At 40.9% G+C, this 17242-nt stretch overlaps 1 protein-coding gene across 1 annotated transcript in view; it reads right to left on the bottom strand.

Annotated features, from left to right (window-relative positions):
* Window positions 1-17242, bottom strand: part of KAT2B (lysine acetyltransferase 2B) — a 105673-nt gene that overhangs the window by 54523 nt on the left and 33908 nt on the right. Inside the window, exons 3-5 of the mRNA XM_010595595.3 lie at window positions 6707-6852; window positions 1670-1762; window positions 116-297 (exon numbers count right to left, since the gene is read on the bottom strand). Coding sequence (XP_010593897.2) covers window positions 116-297; window positions 1670-1762; window positions 6707-6852 — 421 coding nt within the window. The remainder of the gene's footprint in view (window positions 1-115; window positions 298-1669; window positions 1763-6706; window positions 6853-17242) is intronic.

Genomic DNA, 17242 nt, shown 5'->3' with positions numbered 1-17242 from the left:
ACAGATGAAATCACCATGATAACTGGGCAACCCTCTGCTTACAGAGACAGGCAGCAATTTTAGGTCTGTGCCATGCTATATGGAGCCAAAGGAAAAGACCTCATCATCTGATTACCTTGTGTAGTTCTCTTTGTATCCAGAAATATCATCATTTGGAGATCGCAGTCTTCGTTGAGATGGTGCCTCCAGATGCCAATAGTTGATGCGGTTTAGGAACATTTTTGCCAGCTCAACTATTGTTTGTCTTTCTTTTGATGGTAGATGACTAAATTTATACTGTACAAAGTTATTCACACCCTTAAAAGGAGGGAAGGCAATTTATTTATGCAGCCATACAATCATACTGGTTCTGAACACCCACACCTCCAGCACCACTGGTGATTATTAGCAAAAGGACAGACATTTCTCTATTCCCAAAAATCTCTTCCTTTTCTGTAAAAGAAAACAGCAATGCCCAGAGGGAATCCTGCCTAAAATTATAGTGAATGAAAAGTGGCAAGACAGAGAAGCTGTGAGCTGAGACGTTACGCCTGCTGCAAACCTGGTGTGTCAAAGAGAAAATCAAAACCACAGACCGGAAAGGTCAAAACCTCTTCAACAATAAAATATGACTGTTTGGCAGGATAATTCTTGCTGCACTATCCACACAGCAGCAGGCACATAATGCGGTTTGGGGACAAATACTATGTTTTTACATTACCAAAAATTTTCATCAAAAGGCTGCTGGCATGGATTCTACTAAATTAAAACACTAGAATTTAAATTCTTAACTATTACCCTTCCAGTTTCACTATTGAGTTGAAATGCAACTATGCATTCTGAATTTTAAAGTAAACCAACTTTACAAAAAAAATTTTTGTGTCTTTTTTCCTCAATATTATGCACTTTTATAAGAAGCTATGGACTCATTTAATCTTTCTCTAAAACATTCACATCTCAGCTAATTTCACCTAAAGAACAATGGCTATTTAAGAGAATTTGGAAGCAAAATAAGATTTGTTTTACTGAAAACTCACTGATAACAATACATTTATTTATAACTGTACCAGCTTGGGTATTAGGTCTCCAACAGTCATTCTCAGTCAAGAACGTTTGAGGTTTATTTAGCCAAACAATGACAGGCTATAAAGCCATGCTGATAAGAGAAACTCACAACACTCAACAGAAAGTCTACACATTTAAGCAGATTCCGAGTAAAATGGCTTCTTTCTTGGAACCATAATATAGCTAGAAGTCAATTTCTGGGGACAAAATTTCATTTTTTGTTTTTGGTTTTTTTTTTTGCTTGACTTACAACGTTTCTTACATTGCTACTGATTTCCCTCATTTCAATAGGCTTTTTCAGATAGTGCCAAACAAAGGGACAAAGACTTACTTTTAAAACATCAGCACACAAAAAAATCACATCTTATGTTCCTACCAACTACATATTCTACCTAATTTTTTCTTCCCCAAAAGCGCAGTGAATTCTGGGTATACAGAAAACCTAAAAACCAAAAGCTACATCATTTCTTAAGTTAGGTATTCACATCTGATCCAAAGGGTCCAAGACAAGTTCCATAGACTTGACGACTAGCTCTAGGCTCAGTATGGAGGATGGGCGGAAGATGTAGACAGAGACGTGGAAGGACGATTAGAAGGTTTTTTCAGCCTTGAGGCAACTTTTTACCTGTTCAATACTAGGTTTTTCAAATGGGGGTTTCTTCTCCAAAGAACCTTCAACCACAGGTTTTCCTCTGTGTAAAATAGACTTTCTCAAGAGCTGCAAAGAAATCATGGAGGAAAAAAATCAATCAATGGCAGCTCTCTCAATCTCTCATACATACACACTACACACGTACACACACAGCCTTTAAGGGAAGACACTATATTCTATTTATCTTAACTACATGTAGACAAATCCTTAAAGCAATAAAATGGCTGACTGCCAGGTAGCCCACATCTGCCTTCACACTCATGACCAGAGCCATGGGGAACTGGACACCTTTCATGTTCTGGGCAGCCTAGACCACCCAGAAGTGGTCTGGACATTTTTATTCCACTTACTTCCCCTTCTTCCCCCTTCTGTTTCTAGCTTCTCACTGACACAGAGGCGTGGTGCACAACGAGTGCGCACTGCACATTCCCATCTAGGCCAGTGCAGGTGTACTGAAGCTTTTGGGGGTAGGGGGTCTTATTTAAACCCCTGAAAACCTGAGGTCCATTCTGCAGAAATGAGGGTAGAGGAGGGGCTGCCTATGGCAGCTGTACGTCATATCCATAATCTAGGGCCAGGATCCGTGGGAAGGAATTCAGTAGCACTCTCAATTGGCAACTTTCACTAGCTGTGGTCTTTGTTTCATTTCCTCTCCATCAGTAGAATGCAGACCAAGCGTTCTGGCATCTCAGTGCCCACAAAACAAAAACACTGCTCTTAATTCCTGCCACTGGAATTTAAATCCCTGAAAGAGCAAGTATCAGAGAGGAATGGGAACATGGAATCACTTACCAAGACATAAGTTAAAGATATTTTGATATTCAAATTCTTTACCTTCAACTTTTGTTTGAATCTCCTCTAACATGTGGGCCAGTTATGGTATGGCCATGCACTGATTTTAGTTACTTCTGTCCCTTCCTTCTCCACTTACTGCCTTTTCAACAGAAACTAAGAAATGTCAACTATTCTCTCAAGCAATAATTGAAACGGATGAGCTTTCACAGTTGAAGATGACCATGTATCACAACTGAGCTGTGTCTTTACAAGGACCTCAACTCCTTCTAACTTGTTGCCGTCAAGTTGATTTCGACTCATAGTAACCCTACGGGACAGAGTAGAACCGCCCCATAGGGTTTCCAAGGAGCAGCTGGTGGATTTGAACTACAAAGCTTTTGGCTAGCAGCCAAGCTCTTAACCACTGGGACACCAGGGCTCCTAACCCCTTCTAGAGATGGTATACAAATGATTGGCATTGGAGCATTGGTTGATCCTTTCAATGTATTATGTTCATCTTTACACAAATAAATTTGCTACAAAGATAAGCCATTGCAAGTATTCCTAAATATGTACAAAGTTTGATTATAAACTTTAAATATAAATATTTCTGGTTGCTTACTTTTTTCCCAGTTAAAATAAGACCATTTAGGAACCTGGCCCATTATAAGTTTTAACTGATGGATTGGGGAGCTACTGAGCCTCAGTTTTTCATCTACGAAATGATGGAGCTGGGAAAAGTGGGCATATTAAAAAAGTTAATAATAGCCGTAAGCATTTGCGTCCTTACTTTGTCTGGTACTCTGTTGAACCTCAATTTCCTCATCTACAAAATGATTAAACTCTAATAAGCGGGCATATAAAATTTTTTTAAATAAGGGCAGTAAGCATGCCAGGCACTCTGTGCAGTTCTTTACACGTATCATCTCATTTATTAGGGTCGCTATGAGACGGAATCAACTCAACAGCAACAGGTTTGGTTTTCTGGTTTGGAAATACCTTTTGAGGAAGTTGCTATTATTGTCTGCAATTTATACTTGAGAAAACCAAGGCACAACTACATGGCTAGGATCACATTTACTAAGTGATGGAGCCCTGGTGGCACAGTGGTTAAGAGCTTGGCTGCTAACCAAAAGGCTGGCAGTTCGAGTTCACCAGCTACTCCTTGGAAACCCTACGGGGCAGTTCTACTCTGTCCTATGACTGTGAGTAGAATCAATTCGACCACAACGTGTTCTGGTTTTTCACAGCTGGACTCCAGAGCCACATTTGTAAGCACTAGGATATACCTCAAGGTCCCTGGGTGATACAAGTGGTTTGTGCTTGACTGCTAACCTAAAGGTTGGTGCTTCGAACCCACCCAGACGTACCACAGAAGAAAAGGCCTGGTGATCTAGTTCCATTAAGATCACAACCCAGACAACCCTACGGAGCAGTTCTTCTCTATACCACGTGGAGCTGCCATGAGTCAGAATCGCCCTGACAGCAGCTAACAACAGCAGACTATACCTCAGCTCTAAGAAACTGCTCTCCACTGAGTTTATTTTCAAGATATAAGGCTAAGGCTTTTTTTTTTTTAAAAAATGCTACTGAAATTTATAACAAAATTTAATTATTGAGATATATATGGCACAGGAGCTGCCTTTCAAAAGCTAAAGAACAGATGATTTCTAAGTCATTTACCCAAAGAATAATTTTTTGCAGGGAGGGAGGGATAAAGTTAAATATTTGGGATTTTCTTTCCACAGGCAAATCTTGTTTGCACTGATATTTCATGATGAGGGAGGAAAGAAAGAGGGAAACTGTGCTTCAAAGCAGAGCAGTACTTTCTGGCCTGCTTGGTTGCTTATAAACAGACAGGATGGAAATCTTGACGCCACGTTCACTTCTAGCAGGGCGGTGGCCAGGACTGCCACGGAGCTTAGTTACAAGACAAATAATAGCTGCAGTCACGCAGATGCTGATTTTCTTTAAGGTCCTTTCCCAAAGAATCTCTAAACAGTAGGAACCTGCCAGGGCTCAATCTGGATGATTCAGACCTCAAGGCCATGTCAACAAGTTGTCATCTGGACTAGTCTAGTACCTCCTTGTGGTGGCAGGAAATACAGTTGTTAGTTATCGTTCTGTCTCTTTCTCTGTCTCTATCTTTCTCTCTGTCTCTTGTCTCTAACTTGCTCTGTCTCTGTACATCTGTCTCTATTTCTTTCATTAACCTTTTAATAGCTGATAACCCCCCATGACCCAAAATCCCACCCCTCTCCCCTATCCAATCCCAAACTCCCATTGGTGAGATAAAAAAAGTTAATAAAAGGGCAAAAGGGAAAATTATGCATCAAAAAGTTCTGATTAAAAAATAAAGCTATAGGAATTGGGTATAAAATTGTACACTGAGATTCCTGGCAGCCAAGGCAAAGCAGAAAAGTCAGCGGAAAAAACTTAACTACTCCTGACACACAATATGAGACACAGTGCTCATTATGAGAGGCAAACTATTCCTTGTCTTTAAACTCTGAGCGGAATTTTGTTTCGTTTTGTTTTTAAGGTCTTTGTAAGAGTTTACACTATGCAACTTAGTAAACAATGCCATCCATAACAGGTATACATATGTGTTTTTTTTTAATTCTACGTGTGACTATTTCTTCTGGCCACCACCTCCTTTATGAATCCATATTTTAGCAATCTGGAATATTTCTATGTGTTCCCACCACCAGTCCCCCTCCGATGTCTACTGGTACTGACTATAATGTGATGCTTGGGGACACATACATTGGGGAGAAGGGAATGGACTGGATACAAATGGAGCTAAAGTGGAACCATGAAGAAGCAGCTACAGGAAGCAGTAAGTAATAATTGATGGCTGCTGTCAACACCACACAGAAAACCATAGGCAAGGTACCTGAACAAATCTGGAAAGTCATTTCTCTTCCCAGTTGAAGCATAAAAGGCCTCAGTGCTACCCTTCCACCTGTATCTCCTCCCACACCGGCCTGCCTGCTGTTCCTACATTCCCATCAAGCTCACGTGGGTGAACAGCCCAGATGCTTGTTGTCTCCGCAGCCCTTTTCGCGATGGCTGCTGCCCCCACTTAGGTTTCTGCTCATCTAAAACCTCCTCAGAGAGGCCTTTCCTAACTGTCCTTCCTCATCAGTGTGTGTTCCTACCCACCACCACCCCTTCTACTCTCACTCCACTTTACCCTATGTTATGGATTGAATTGTGTCCACCCCAAACATGTGCTGTAAATCCTAATCTCGCTGTGCCTGTGGTTATAATCCCACTGGGGGATGGGTTGTCTTTGTTATGTTAATGAGGCAGAATTAGTGTAGGGTGTATTTTGAGTCAATCTCATCTGAGATATACAAGAGATTAAACAAGCAAGCAAGCAGAAATGGGGGAAGAGAGATGCCAAGCCACTTGAAGATCACCCAGAAGGAGAAGTTCAAAGAGACAAGGACCTTCCTCCAGAGCTGACAGAGACAGAGAAAGACTTCCCCAAGAGCCAGTGCCCTGAATTCAGACATCTAGCCTCCTAAACTATGAGAAAATAAATTTGTTTGTTACACCCACCCACTTGTGGTATTTCTGTTATAGCAGCGCTAGGTAACTAAGGTACCCACTTTGTTTTTCTTCACCACACTTATTACCACCTGCAAACATATTATTTACTTGTTGATTGTCTGCCTCTTCCACTGAAAGGTAAACTCCACGAGGGCAAGGACTTTGTTTTGAACTCTGCTCTACTATCCCTAGGAGCTCTAGAGGTGCAGTGGTTAAGAGCTCAGCTGTTAACCAAAAGGCCGGCAGTTCAAATCCATCAGCTGCTCCTTGGAAACCCTGTGGAGCAGTTCTATTCTGTCCTATAGGGTCGCAATGAATCAGAGTCAACTCGACAGCAACGGGTTTTAGCCACTATCCCTGCTGCCTACATTACTGCCATGCATGGAGCAGGTATGCAATAAATAACATGAATACTGGATGGATGAATGGACAGGTAGCTGGTAAGAAATCTGTGAGTATATGCAAATAGAGATATTCAACTTTGTGTACAAGTATGAAGGCTCTCACGGAAAATGATGTGTTCAAAGTGAAGTAGGTCACTTTACAGACTCCTTCATGAGAAGCACAATGCTTCAGCAAATCCTGAGGGCAATATGTATCATGTGCTGGGAGCTTGGCATAGGAAGATGGGATATATTTGAGCAATGAGAGACAGAAGAAAGCCTTTTAAAATCTCACCTTGAAAAGGTAGAAATAAACTTGTTTGGTATCTGCATCTTCTTCCTTGTGGACACAAGTAAAGAGATATTCCACATCCAACACTATTCCCAGGAGTCTGTTCATTTCTTCCTCTGACACATTCTCCAGGTGGGAAACATGAGCAGCTTGAGACAAAGATCAAAGGAACGTATGTAAGAAGTTAGTTGGAAATCATGAACACTCTCCATTTTAAAATACAATGTTCTCATCAATCCATTAAACCACATTTTAAATAAGAGGAAGAGGAAGTTTCTAGGTCCCTGTAAGATCAAAGTCTTCTCATAAAATCTACTTAGAATTAAGAGGCTGCCACATTGTCGAGCCTTATATTCCCCATCCAACACCAAAAATGGGCCAGTATCTAAGGTATTCTAACAATGTACAAATAAGAACAGGACCTGATGGCATCAAGTCTGGTCATGATAATGTTAAGTTCTTATATGTCTCCATACAAGCAAATTCTCTACCATGCTCAAGGTTCTGTGATCCTAGAGATGGACCCAGGGCTTGCAGGGTCTGTGGTTCAGGGCAGCAAAACGCCAAGTTCCCTGAAGTTTTAGTTCTATGAACAGCTTAGTCTGCCAAAAGTGTTATTTTAGTATAAAGACTAAAGGCCCTTTCCCTCAGCCTTTCTGACTGAAATACACAAAACTTCACTGTCTCTGGAGCAAAGTCTAAATGGCTATTTTAGCTTGAGATTCAAGGTCCTCCACAGTCAAGTCCCAAACCCACTCTTCTCTCCTTTGTCGTATGTTTTAGTGTAGTTTAAATACCCTAACCACAGACCTTCTCGTATCCCCAAAACCCATTCTCTCTCCCATCCAAATCCAACCGATTTTTCAAGGTTATCACATTTAATCCTCAAACAATCCCATGAAGTAGGTACAGGTAATCCCCAATTTATGAAGTACTTAAGACAAACCGCACTTAGGACCACCTGTTTTGTTTTTACATCTTATTGTTAGTGATATATACTACATACAATGTTAAAATATATCTGCAAGTTTCTATGGAATATTTCCAACCCCCAAAGACAAATAAAGATTGGGTTTCTAAAGATGCTGATAATAAAAGGCAATAATAATGAAAACTGAAAAAAAATGAAGTATTCTACTTAACGGCAGAACTGACTTACAATAGTGTCATCACAACGGGACTCTGTCACAAATCAGGGACTACCTGTACTAGTAATCCACTCAACAGGTAAAGAAACTGAGGCTCAGAAAGATTGAATACTATTTCATCAAATATTACTCAGCCAACAAGGCAGAGCCAAGACCTGAAAGTTAAGAATGTTTGACCCAAATCTTAAAGTACTCACAAACTTTAAAGCAATCAATATATTTTTATTGATTAACTGATTCATTTCAAGTCACTTCTCACTTGAAAAAGGCTCTCTATAATCCAGTAATCACCCACTAGCCCAGGAGCTCCTCTGGGCAGGAATCACGTCTTCATTTGAAGTACCTGTCACTATGTTTGCCACATAATGGAAGCCAGCACTTTAAGACCTGGAGATCTGCTCCCATAAACATTACAGCCTAGGAAACTCTATGAGGCAGTTCTACTCTGTCACATGGGGTGACTGTGAGTCAAAATAGATTCAATGGCACCTACCAACAACAATAACTTCAAGATCAATCCTCTTAAAATGGCGAACAGAATTTCAAATTTTCATGGAATCCAGAGTTTGTGGAGCCACAAAGGCAGGATAAACCCTCCCCATTATTGCCCTTCAATAATCTTTAATTCTTAAACCAAAAATATCCCCTGAACTCTTCTTAAAACCAAACAATAGTTTAGCTCAACTAGTGAAAAAAAAATGCCTGCCTGAAGCATTATGCTCTCTTAAGAACTATCTGCGTGGGATCAAAGTGATAACAGCAACTCGAAAGATTACAGACAGAAAGCTTAGGGGGCAGTGACTTTATGTTAATGGGGGAAGAACAGCTCAGAAAAGGAGGATGAGAATGGTTGCATAACTTGAAGAAAGTAATCAATGTCAATGACTTGTACATGTAGAAGCTGTTACATTTTTGTATGCTTTGCTGTGTATATTCTCAACAATAACAGAAAATATTTTTTTTTTTAAATCCTCTCACGTGTAGCTATTGGAAGGCTAGCTTAGAAAAGCTTGGACACAAACACGCTTGACATGATCTTTAAAGAAAGACCAATATATGTACAGAAGTGATAGACTTTTCTTCACCTCTTTAAAGGGAGACAGAACTAAAGTTTATTGACAAGACCTAGTAGGTGCTGGGCATGAGCCTGTCTATCCAGAGGTCATGGTGCTCTTGTCTACCAGTGCCCCGTCCACAGCCACTTCCACCTGCCAACAGCTCCACTTTGTTACCTAAGGGCTTCTTCTGCCACTGTCACCGGTTCCAGCACCTACATACTCCCTGAGAGCAACCTTCATCCTACTACTAAAGTTAGTGTATAAATACCCCAGCTCCCTCACCTCTCAGGTGGAGTAGCTCGGTGGTCCACGTTCTACACTGGCTCCCAATTTTCCCCACAGGATTAAACACCAGTTTCTCATAATGGAAGCTAGTTTAGCAATTCACCCTTTACTGGTCACCTTTTCCTCACTGTTTCATTTCCCGACTCCCCTACCTTCACAGCCCAAATAAACTACTTGCACTAAATCTTTGAGTCAGGGTCGGCTTCTGGGGAAACTCATAGTACGCTATTGGATCCATGGCATTTTCAGGGAGAGTTAAGAGGGCTAAATACCAAGGAAGTAGGATTTCCAAATGTCCTGGAGGAAGCCAGATTAAAGAGGTAACATTAGAGGGGCAGGGACCATTACACCTTTCATTCCTTTCTAATGCACAAAAGTAATGGAGAAGCTGAGTTACATCCTATTGGGAGTGTGCATACACACGCGCACTCCTACAACATGCACGCACGTGCACACCAGCAGTGCACTTTGTAAAAGGTCAGAGTGGTGGAAGGAATCTCGGTATCCTGTCTGCCTTCAGTAGTGCTGAATGAATCTAGTGGATGACTCAAAACTTAAAAACACTGCATTATTACATTATCAAATAAATAAAAGTAACTAACTTGTTTTTAAGAACATAAATGATTTTGTTTGAAAAGTTACACAAACATACATGCTGTGTGTGCATAAATGCAAAAAAAATAATGTTGAGATCTACTGCTTTACGTTCAAGATACCATAAATGAGACTTCAGTTTAGGTAGAACACTTGCTGGGTCATTTTATCCTGAAGACTGTGCAAAATTTTCCTTGAAGTCAGTATGAACACTTTGGAAGCCAGGTCTCATTCTGGAGACAACTAAGTCAAATGTCAGTAATTATGTCAGTAATTTACAGAAATAATTTTATGAAAGGCTATTTTTGCCTTGTAAAGTTTTTCATCTCCTTCCAATGATGAACTCTGAAGGCAATCAGTATACAATGTGATATAAACTCCGGCAGCTTGTCCATAAAGCGAAAGAGCCCAATTACAGTGGTTACATAAAGTGGTTTAACTCACAGAAGTACATGCCATGACTTATTTATTTACTTATTCTGTGTATGAGGTTTAATTCACTAACTTAGCTGCACATAAAAGTTTGCCGTGATTTATTTTTGAAACCAGCGGCTCTTTTGTTTTGTTTTTGTTAAGCCACAAAACACTTTACCCACATGAATTCTTAATCCGAATTAGAAAGAACTGCTGTGGTAGAAGCAGATGTGGAAGCTGCTAGTTTTTGAAGGCTCAGGGCTCCAGGGCTTCAAAGTCTATCTGGAACCACTGCTGAAGGGCAGATTAGATAAAAACTAAAATACCTAGCAAGGGAGACCTGAGGATGTTTGCTTCCCTGACTTTGCCCATAATGAAATCCATTATCTTTCCTCAATGTTCCGTGGATAACCCAAAGGAGAAAGGAATAAGGCCATCCTAGAGATGTGAAGAAAAAAAGGGTCCAGACCAGTTGCTATGAAAAAGAAGATTCCCTGTAATGTGACAGATAGACAAGGACAGTTATGACTACACTGGACAAATACTTAGGAGTCCCTGAGTGGTACCACCGGTTAAGGCACTTGGCTGCGAACTGAATGAGAGGAGGCTCGAGTTCAAGTTAGAAGAAAGGCCTGGCAATCTACTTCTGAAAAATCGGCCACTGAAAACCCTATAGAGCATAGTTCTACTCTGACACACTGAGTTAGAGTCGACTGGAAAGCAACCAGTTTTTACACAAACATTTAGTCAATTAGACTTGCCTAGTTATCTCCAGTGCTTTTCAAAAAGCCATGCTTTTGGCCAAGACTCCTTTTTCCAGTCCTCATCCAAATCCGTTTCTGTGCATCTAACTCTCAACTTTTTCTCTCACCAAATTCACATCCCCAGCTAACCTCACTCTCAAGCTCCAATCTTTCCCATACCCCACCTTACATCCTCCTCATCCCAGCAACACAGGTGTACCACCATCATGGAAAACTGGAGTCGAAGACTGAACTCCCCATGGTTTCCTTCAAAATGGTGCTTCCCCCTTGCAAGCCCTGTTTCTACCAAGTACCCCATCATTCATTCCTCTCTTGTCCTTTTTCTTATCTCCCATGTCTTATCAACCACCACATTCATCAGTGCTTCCTCACCCTCTCCCAGAGTCATCGCTTCTTCGTATCTTCATGGCCATTGTGACCATAAGCCTACAGTACTAAAAGAGTCCTCAGATTGTTCTCTCTGCAAGCAAAATATCGGTGTTGTTGTTAGGTTGCATCGAGTCAGTTCGGACTCATAGCAAACCTACGTACAAAGGAACGAAACATTGCCTGGTCCTGCACCATCCTCAAAATCATTGTTATGCTTGAGCCCATTGTTGCAGCCACTGTGTCAATCCATCTTATTGAGGGTCTTCCTCTTTTTCCCGGCCCTCTACTTTACCAAGCATGATGTCCTTCTCCAGGGAATGATCCCTCCTGGTAACTTATCCAAAGAAGTGAGACGTAGCCTTGGCATTCTTGCTTCTAAGAAGCATTCTGGTTGTACTTATTCCAAGACAGATTTGTTTGTTCTTTTGGCAGTCTATGGTATATTCAATATTCTTCACCAACACCACAATTCAAAGGTGTCAATTCTTCTTTGGTCTTCCTTATTCATAATGAGTCTTCCTCTAAACCTGATGCCCGTTTTTTCTTCATATAGTCCAGCTTCTCGGATTATTTGCTCAGCATACAGACTGAATAAGTATGGTGAAAGGATACAACCCTGACAAACACCTTTCCTGACTTTAAATGATGCAGTATCCCCTTGTTCTGTTCAAACAACTGCCTCTTGATCTATGTACAAGTTCTTCATGAGCACAATTAAGTGTTCTGGAATTCCCATTCTTTGCAATGTTATCCATAGTTTATTATGATCCACACAGTCGAATGCCTTTCCGTAGTCAATAAAACACAGACAAACATCTTTCCGGTATTCTCTGCTTTCAGCCAGGACCCATCTGACATCAGCAATGATATCCCTGGTTCCACGTCCTCTTCTGAATCTGGCTTGAATTTCTGGCAGTTCCCTGTCAATATACTGCTATATCGCTTTTGAATGATCTTCAGCAAAATTTTACTTGCATGTGATATTAATGACATTGTTCAATAATTTCTGCATTCGCTTGGATCACCTTTCTTGGGAATAGGCATAAATATGGACCTCTTCCCATTGACTGGCCAGGTAGCTGCTTTCAAATTTCTTGGTAGAGATGAGTGAGCATTTCCAGTGTTTCATCCGTTTGTTGAAACATCTCAATTGCTATTCCGTCAATTCCCAGAGCCTTGTTTTTCGCCAATGCCTTCAGTGCAGCTTCTCTCTGCAGGAAAAATAGTCTTTCTAAACAACCACTTTCCTCTACCTAATCCACAAATTGGGAAACCCTGGTGGCATACTGGTTAAGTGCTAGTGCTGTTAACCAAGAGGTCGGTAGTTCGAATCCGCCAGGTACTCCTTGGAAACTATGGGGCAGCGCCACTCTGTCCTATTTAACTTGGCAGTGGGTTGGGTTTGGTTTGGTTAGGGGTTGCTGCCCAGACTAGACTTGTTTAACTTACCCCTGTAGTTACTCAGGCTCCCACCAACAACCCCAACCCATCCCAACAGCCAGGTGTACCTCACTTGTAACTGCAAAGCTAAACTATTTACCGTGCTGACAATCAACTCGCACTAGACCAAAACGCATCACTCATTATTTAAAGAAACCCTTCTCTTAATATTTTATAAAGAAGCCTTTTTTATGCAAATAGGGTACCTTCAATTATCTTACAGCATATTTTCTTAAAGAGATGTTGTTGTTAGGTGCAGCCAAGTTGATTCCAACTCACAGTAACCCCACGTGACGAGTAGAGCTGTCCCATAGGATTTTCTTTTTTTTTTTTAATCTTTACAGGAGCAGATCACCGGGTCTTTCTCTCACAGAGCCGCTGGGTGGGCCTTAACTGCCAACCTGTCTGTTAGCAATGCAGCAATTATATCATTTGCACCACCAGGGTTCCTTAAAGAGATATGCCTCTATTAATTTACACTCCCAGCAATTTGTGAAAATGAAAAAAAAAAAAAAAATCTGTAAACCCCAATGCATCAATCTACAGCAGTTTACCTGCCACAGAACTCACACGACAGAGTAGAACCGCACATAGGGTTTCGAAGGCTGTGATCTTTACTAAAAACGGCAACCGCATCTTTCTCACACCGAGTGGCTGGGGGGCCTGAACCGCCGACTTTTAAGTTAGCAGCTGAGCATTTAACTGTTGAGACACTGGGGCTCCCCTTAAAGCTTTGCACAGTGGTTAAAGTGTTCGGCTGCTAACCAAAAGATCAGCGGCTCAAAACCCCCAGATGAGAAAGATGTGACACTCAGCTTCCATAAAGATTTACAGCCTCGGAAACCCTGTGGGACAGTTCTACTCTGTCCCACAGGGTCGCTATGAGTCAGAATCAACTCTACGACAACGGGTTTGCTGTTGTTGCTGTTGTTGTTGTTAGATGCCATCCAGTCAGTTCCGACTCTCAGTGACCCTACACACAACAGAATGAAACACCGCCCAGTCAAGGACAATGGGTTTAGTTTTTTTTTATATGCTAATTTACTGCCCCCCAATAATGTTTAATCAATGTATGTTACATCAGTTGTATGAGAAGATACCCTTTTACCCACTTTTGTCTACAGCGGAATCATTCTTAGCAATTTTTTCAATCTTTTTGAAAATGAATGAGGGGTACCCCACTGTTTTGATTTCCATTCACTGAAATAGTGTGGAAGTTGTTTGCTTCATTACTGGGCATTTGTATTTATTCTTTTGTGTACTGCCTATTCACATCCTTTGCCTCCTTTTTTAGGATATTGGTCTTTTCCTTACTGCCTCGAAAAGCTTTGTGTCCTAACCTTCAGTCTGTCACATTCATCGCAAACACTCATGGATTTTGTTGGGACTTTTGTTGGGTTGGTTTGATTTGGCTGCACAGAACTTCTTAATTTTTTATAAAGTCCAATCTACGTTTGGCATTTCTTTAAGGTCACACTTGCAAAGGTCTTTCCTACAACCAAAAGATGACAAAAGGTATTTTCCCCCATCTCTTTAATGGGTTTGTTTTTAAAATTTAAAACATTCTTCCACAAAAATACCCATGTCATACAAGACAAAAATAAACTGAGGAATTGCCCCAGATTAAAGGAGACTAAAGAGACATGACAACTAAATACGTACGTGATTCTAGACTGGATTCTTAGCGGAGAGGAAAAATGCTATAAGGGATATTTTCTGGTCATCTAATTAAATCGGAATATAAATGGAATATAAATATTAGTGTTAAATTTACTCAAGTTGGTAACTAACTGAGGTTATATAAGACTATCCTTATTTTTGGAAATATACACCGAAGTAATTTTTAATTAGGGTAAAGGGCCACAATGTATATGCAACTTACTTTCAAATGGTTCTAAATATATTTGGGGTGTGTGTGTGTGTGTGTGATATGCAAATGAAAAGGCAAACAGGGCAAAATGTTACCAAGAGATAAATCTGAATAAAGGATATATGGTATAGTCTTTGTTACTATTATTGTTTAACTTCTCTGTAAGTTTGAAATTATTTCCAAATAAAAAGTTTTAAAACCCTTTCTTCTATCTGGAATTTGCTAATCAGATGTAAAGGAACCTGCTCATATTTCAGTATAGTCCTCCAAGGCACTGTTAGAAAGCACTGACATAATTATCCAAGATTACAAGATTGGCCAAACCCTGCTAGAGGGTCGCTATGAGTCGGAATCAACTCGACGGCAACCACTTTTGGTCTTTTTGACTTATGGAAAAGCTCATTCCTCCTGGTCCTCCTCAGTTGCCTTCCTCCCCACTGTGTCCCCTGTGTGTGGAGGGCAGGGGGAAAAGGAGGGAATGTGAGGGTCCCAGGCCTGGGGGAGGCTCTGCTTCCTTTACATTCCTCCAGGAGGGTGTCCCTTGATGCCTCTCAGTATTGTGTCAGGCTTGCAAATACCCAGGGTGCCAGAACAACTTGCCAAAGGCGTGTTGCCAAGAATCTCGGTGCAGCTGTTGCCTTCATGGGAACAGGAAGCACCCTGTCACTGTGAGCCATGAACCTCATGAGGCTTCGGCTCCATGTATCATTGCCTACACTTCTTTCAGACAGCCTGCCAGTCCTCACAGGCCCTACCACTAAGAGCGGGCAATCGCTGGGCAGGCAGCTAACATGTCTGTGCTCCTCTGCGCTGGAAAACAAACAGCCCAGGGTCCTTAGGATTTGTAGGTTGCTCAAACACATTTTGTGTTCATGGGAACTGGAGGTCAAGACTAGAAGAGATAAAATTAATGACCTCATTGAATCCTGCTGAATTGACTAATGTGAGAATGGCTTATAATTTTACAGTGGGTTCATCTTCTGCATCTCAGGTCTGGAATGAAGAAAAAGAAGATTACAGCCCTTCACATGAGTGCAGTCCAACAGAAACAAAATGCAAATCACATATGGAAATTTAAATATTCTGGTAGCCACATTTTTTTAAAAAAGTAAAAATAGGTGAAATTAATTTTAATAATTTATTTTATTTAACCTAATTTACACCAACTATTTTTATTAGTTTTTATTATCAGAGGAGCCCTGGTGGCACAGTGGTTAAGAGCTCAGCTGCCAACCAAAAGGTTCGAATCTACCAGCTGCTCCTTGGAAACCCTATGGGGCAGTTCTACTCTGTCCTATAGGGTTGCTATGAGTTGGTTTGCTATGATTTTGAGGAGTTTGGTTTGGTTTATTATCTTTTCAAGGAGCCCTGGTTGCACAGTGGTTAAGCATTTGGCTGTTAACCAAAAGGTTGGTGGTTCAAACCCACCGGCTAATCCATGGGAGAAAGAAGTGACAGTCTGCGTCCATAAAGATTATAGCCTTGGAAACCTTATGGACCAGTTCTATTCTGTCCTATAGGGTTGCTATGAGTCGGAATCAACTTGATGGCAATGGTTTTTTTGTTTGTTTTGTGATTTTTTATCATTTCAAGAAGTAAAAATATGGAAATTATTAATACTTTATAGTCTTTTGTCATAGTAAGTCTTCAAAACTAGTGTGCATTTTATACTTCCAGCACATATCAGTTCAAACTAGCCACATTTCATGTGCCCAGTAGCCATTTTTTTAGTATTACCAAATTTAATGAATATTTACAATGAAGGAATAAACTCAATTATGCCCAGGGAATTAAATATATCAGGAAGTAGAGAAAAGTCGAACTTCTTGGGTGGCATAAAGGGTTAAACACTCAACTACTAGGTGAAAAGTTAGCAGTTTGAAGCACCCAGAGGCACCTCGGAAGACAGGGCTGGCAATCTGTTTCCGAAAGGTCAGCGCTTTGAAAACCCTATGGAGCAGTTCTGCTCTGCACACATGGGGTCGCCATGAGTTGGAATCAACACGACTGCAACTAACAACAGAGAAAAAGTCAGTCCTTAATCTCAATCCAGTAAAGAAAACCAACCAAGGTATAAATAATTATAGGGATACAAGGAGGAGCATTGCAATAAAGCTCGAAGGCCTTTATTCTCTTAGTAAAGCCGTACAGAAGTCAAGCCAAAATGCACCGAGCCATTGAAAATGTGCAGACGTTTCAAGAGAATAGACGGAAGGATAGGGAAGAGAGGGAGAAAGGGAGGAGGAGGTGAAAAGTATTTTTAAAACACCTATAACCTCAATACCCTGAGAAAACTCAATCCATATCCTTCCAGACCTTTTCCTGTCCATATAAAAAACCCAAACCAAACCCACTGCCGTCAAATGGATTACGATTCACAGCAACCCTACAGGGCCGAGAAGAACTGCCCCATAAGGTTTCCAAGGAGCAGCTGGTGGATTCGAACTGCCGACCTTTTCTTAGCAGCCAAATGCTTCACCACTGTGCTATCAGTGCTCCTTCCTGTCCATATATATGAATGTAAATATCATATTATTCAAACTAAGAAAATGGATTATACTCAGAATGGATTAAAGCGCTCAGCAAGCTGGCATCCC

This window comes from Loxodonta africana, chromosome 27 (assembly GCF_030014295.1).
Source record: "Loxodonta africana isolate mLoxAfr1 chromosome 27, mLoxAfr1.hap2, whole genome shotgun sequence".
In the NCBI taxonomy this organism is placed as follows: Eukaryota; Metazoa; Chordata; class Mammalia; order Proboscidea; family Elephantidae; genus Loxodonta; species Loxodonta africana.
Note: the sequence above shows the minus strand (reverse complement) of the source record. Positions and strands in the feature narration are given on the sequence as shown.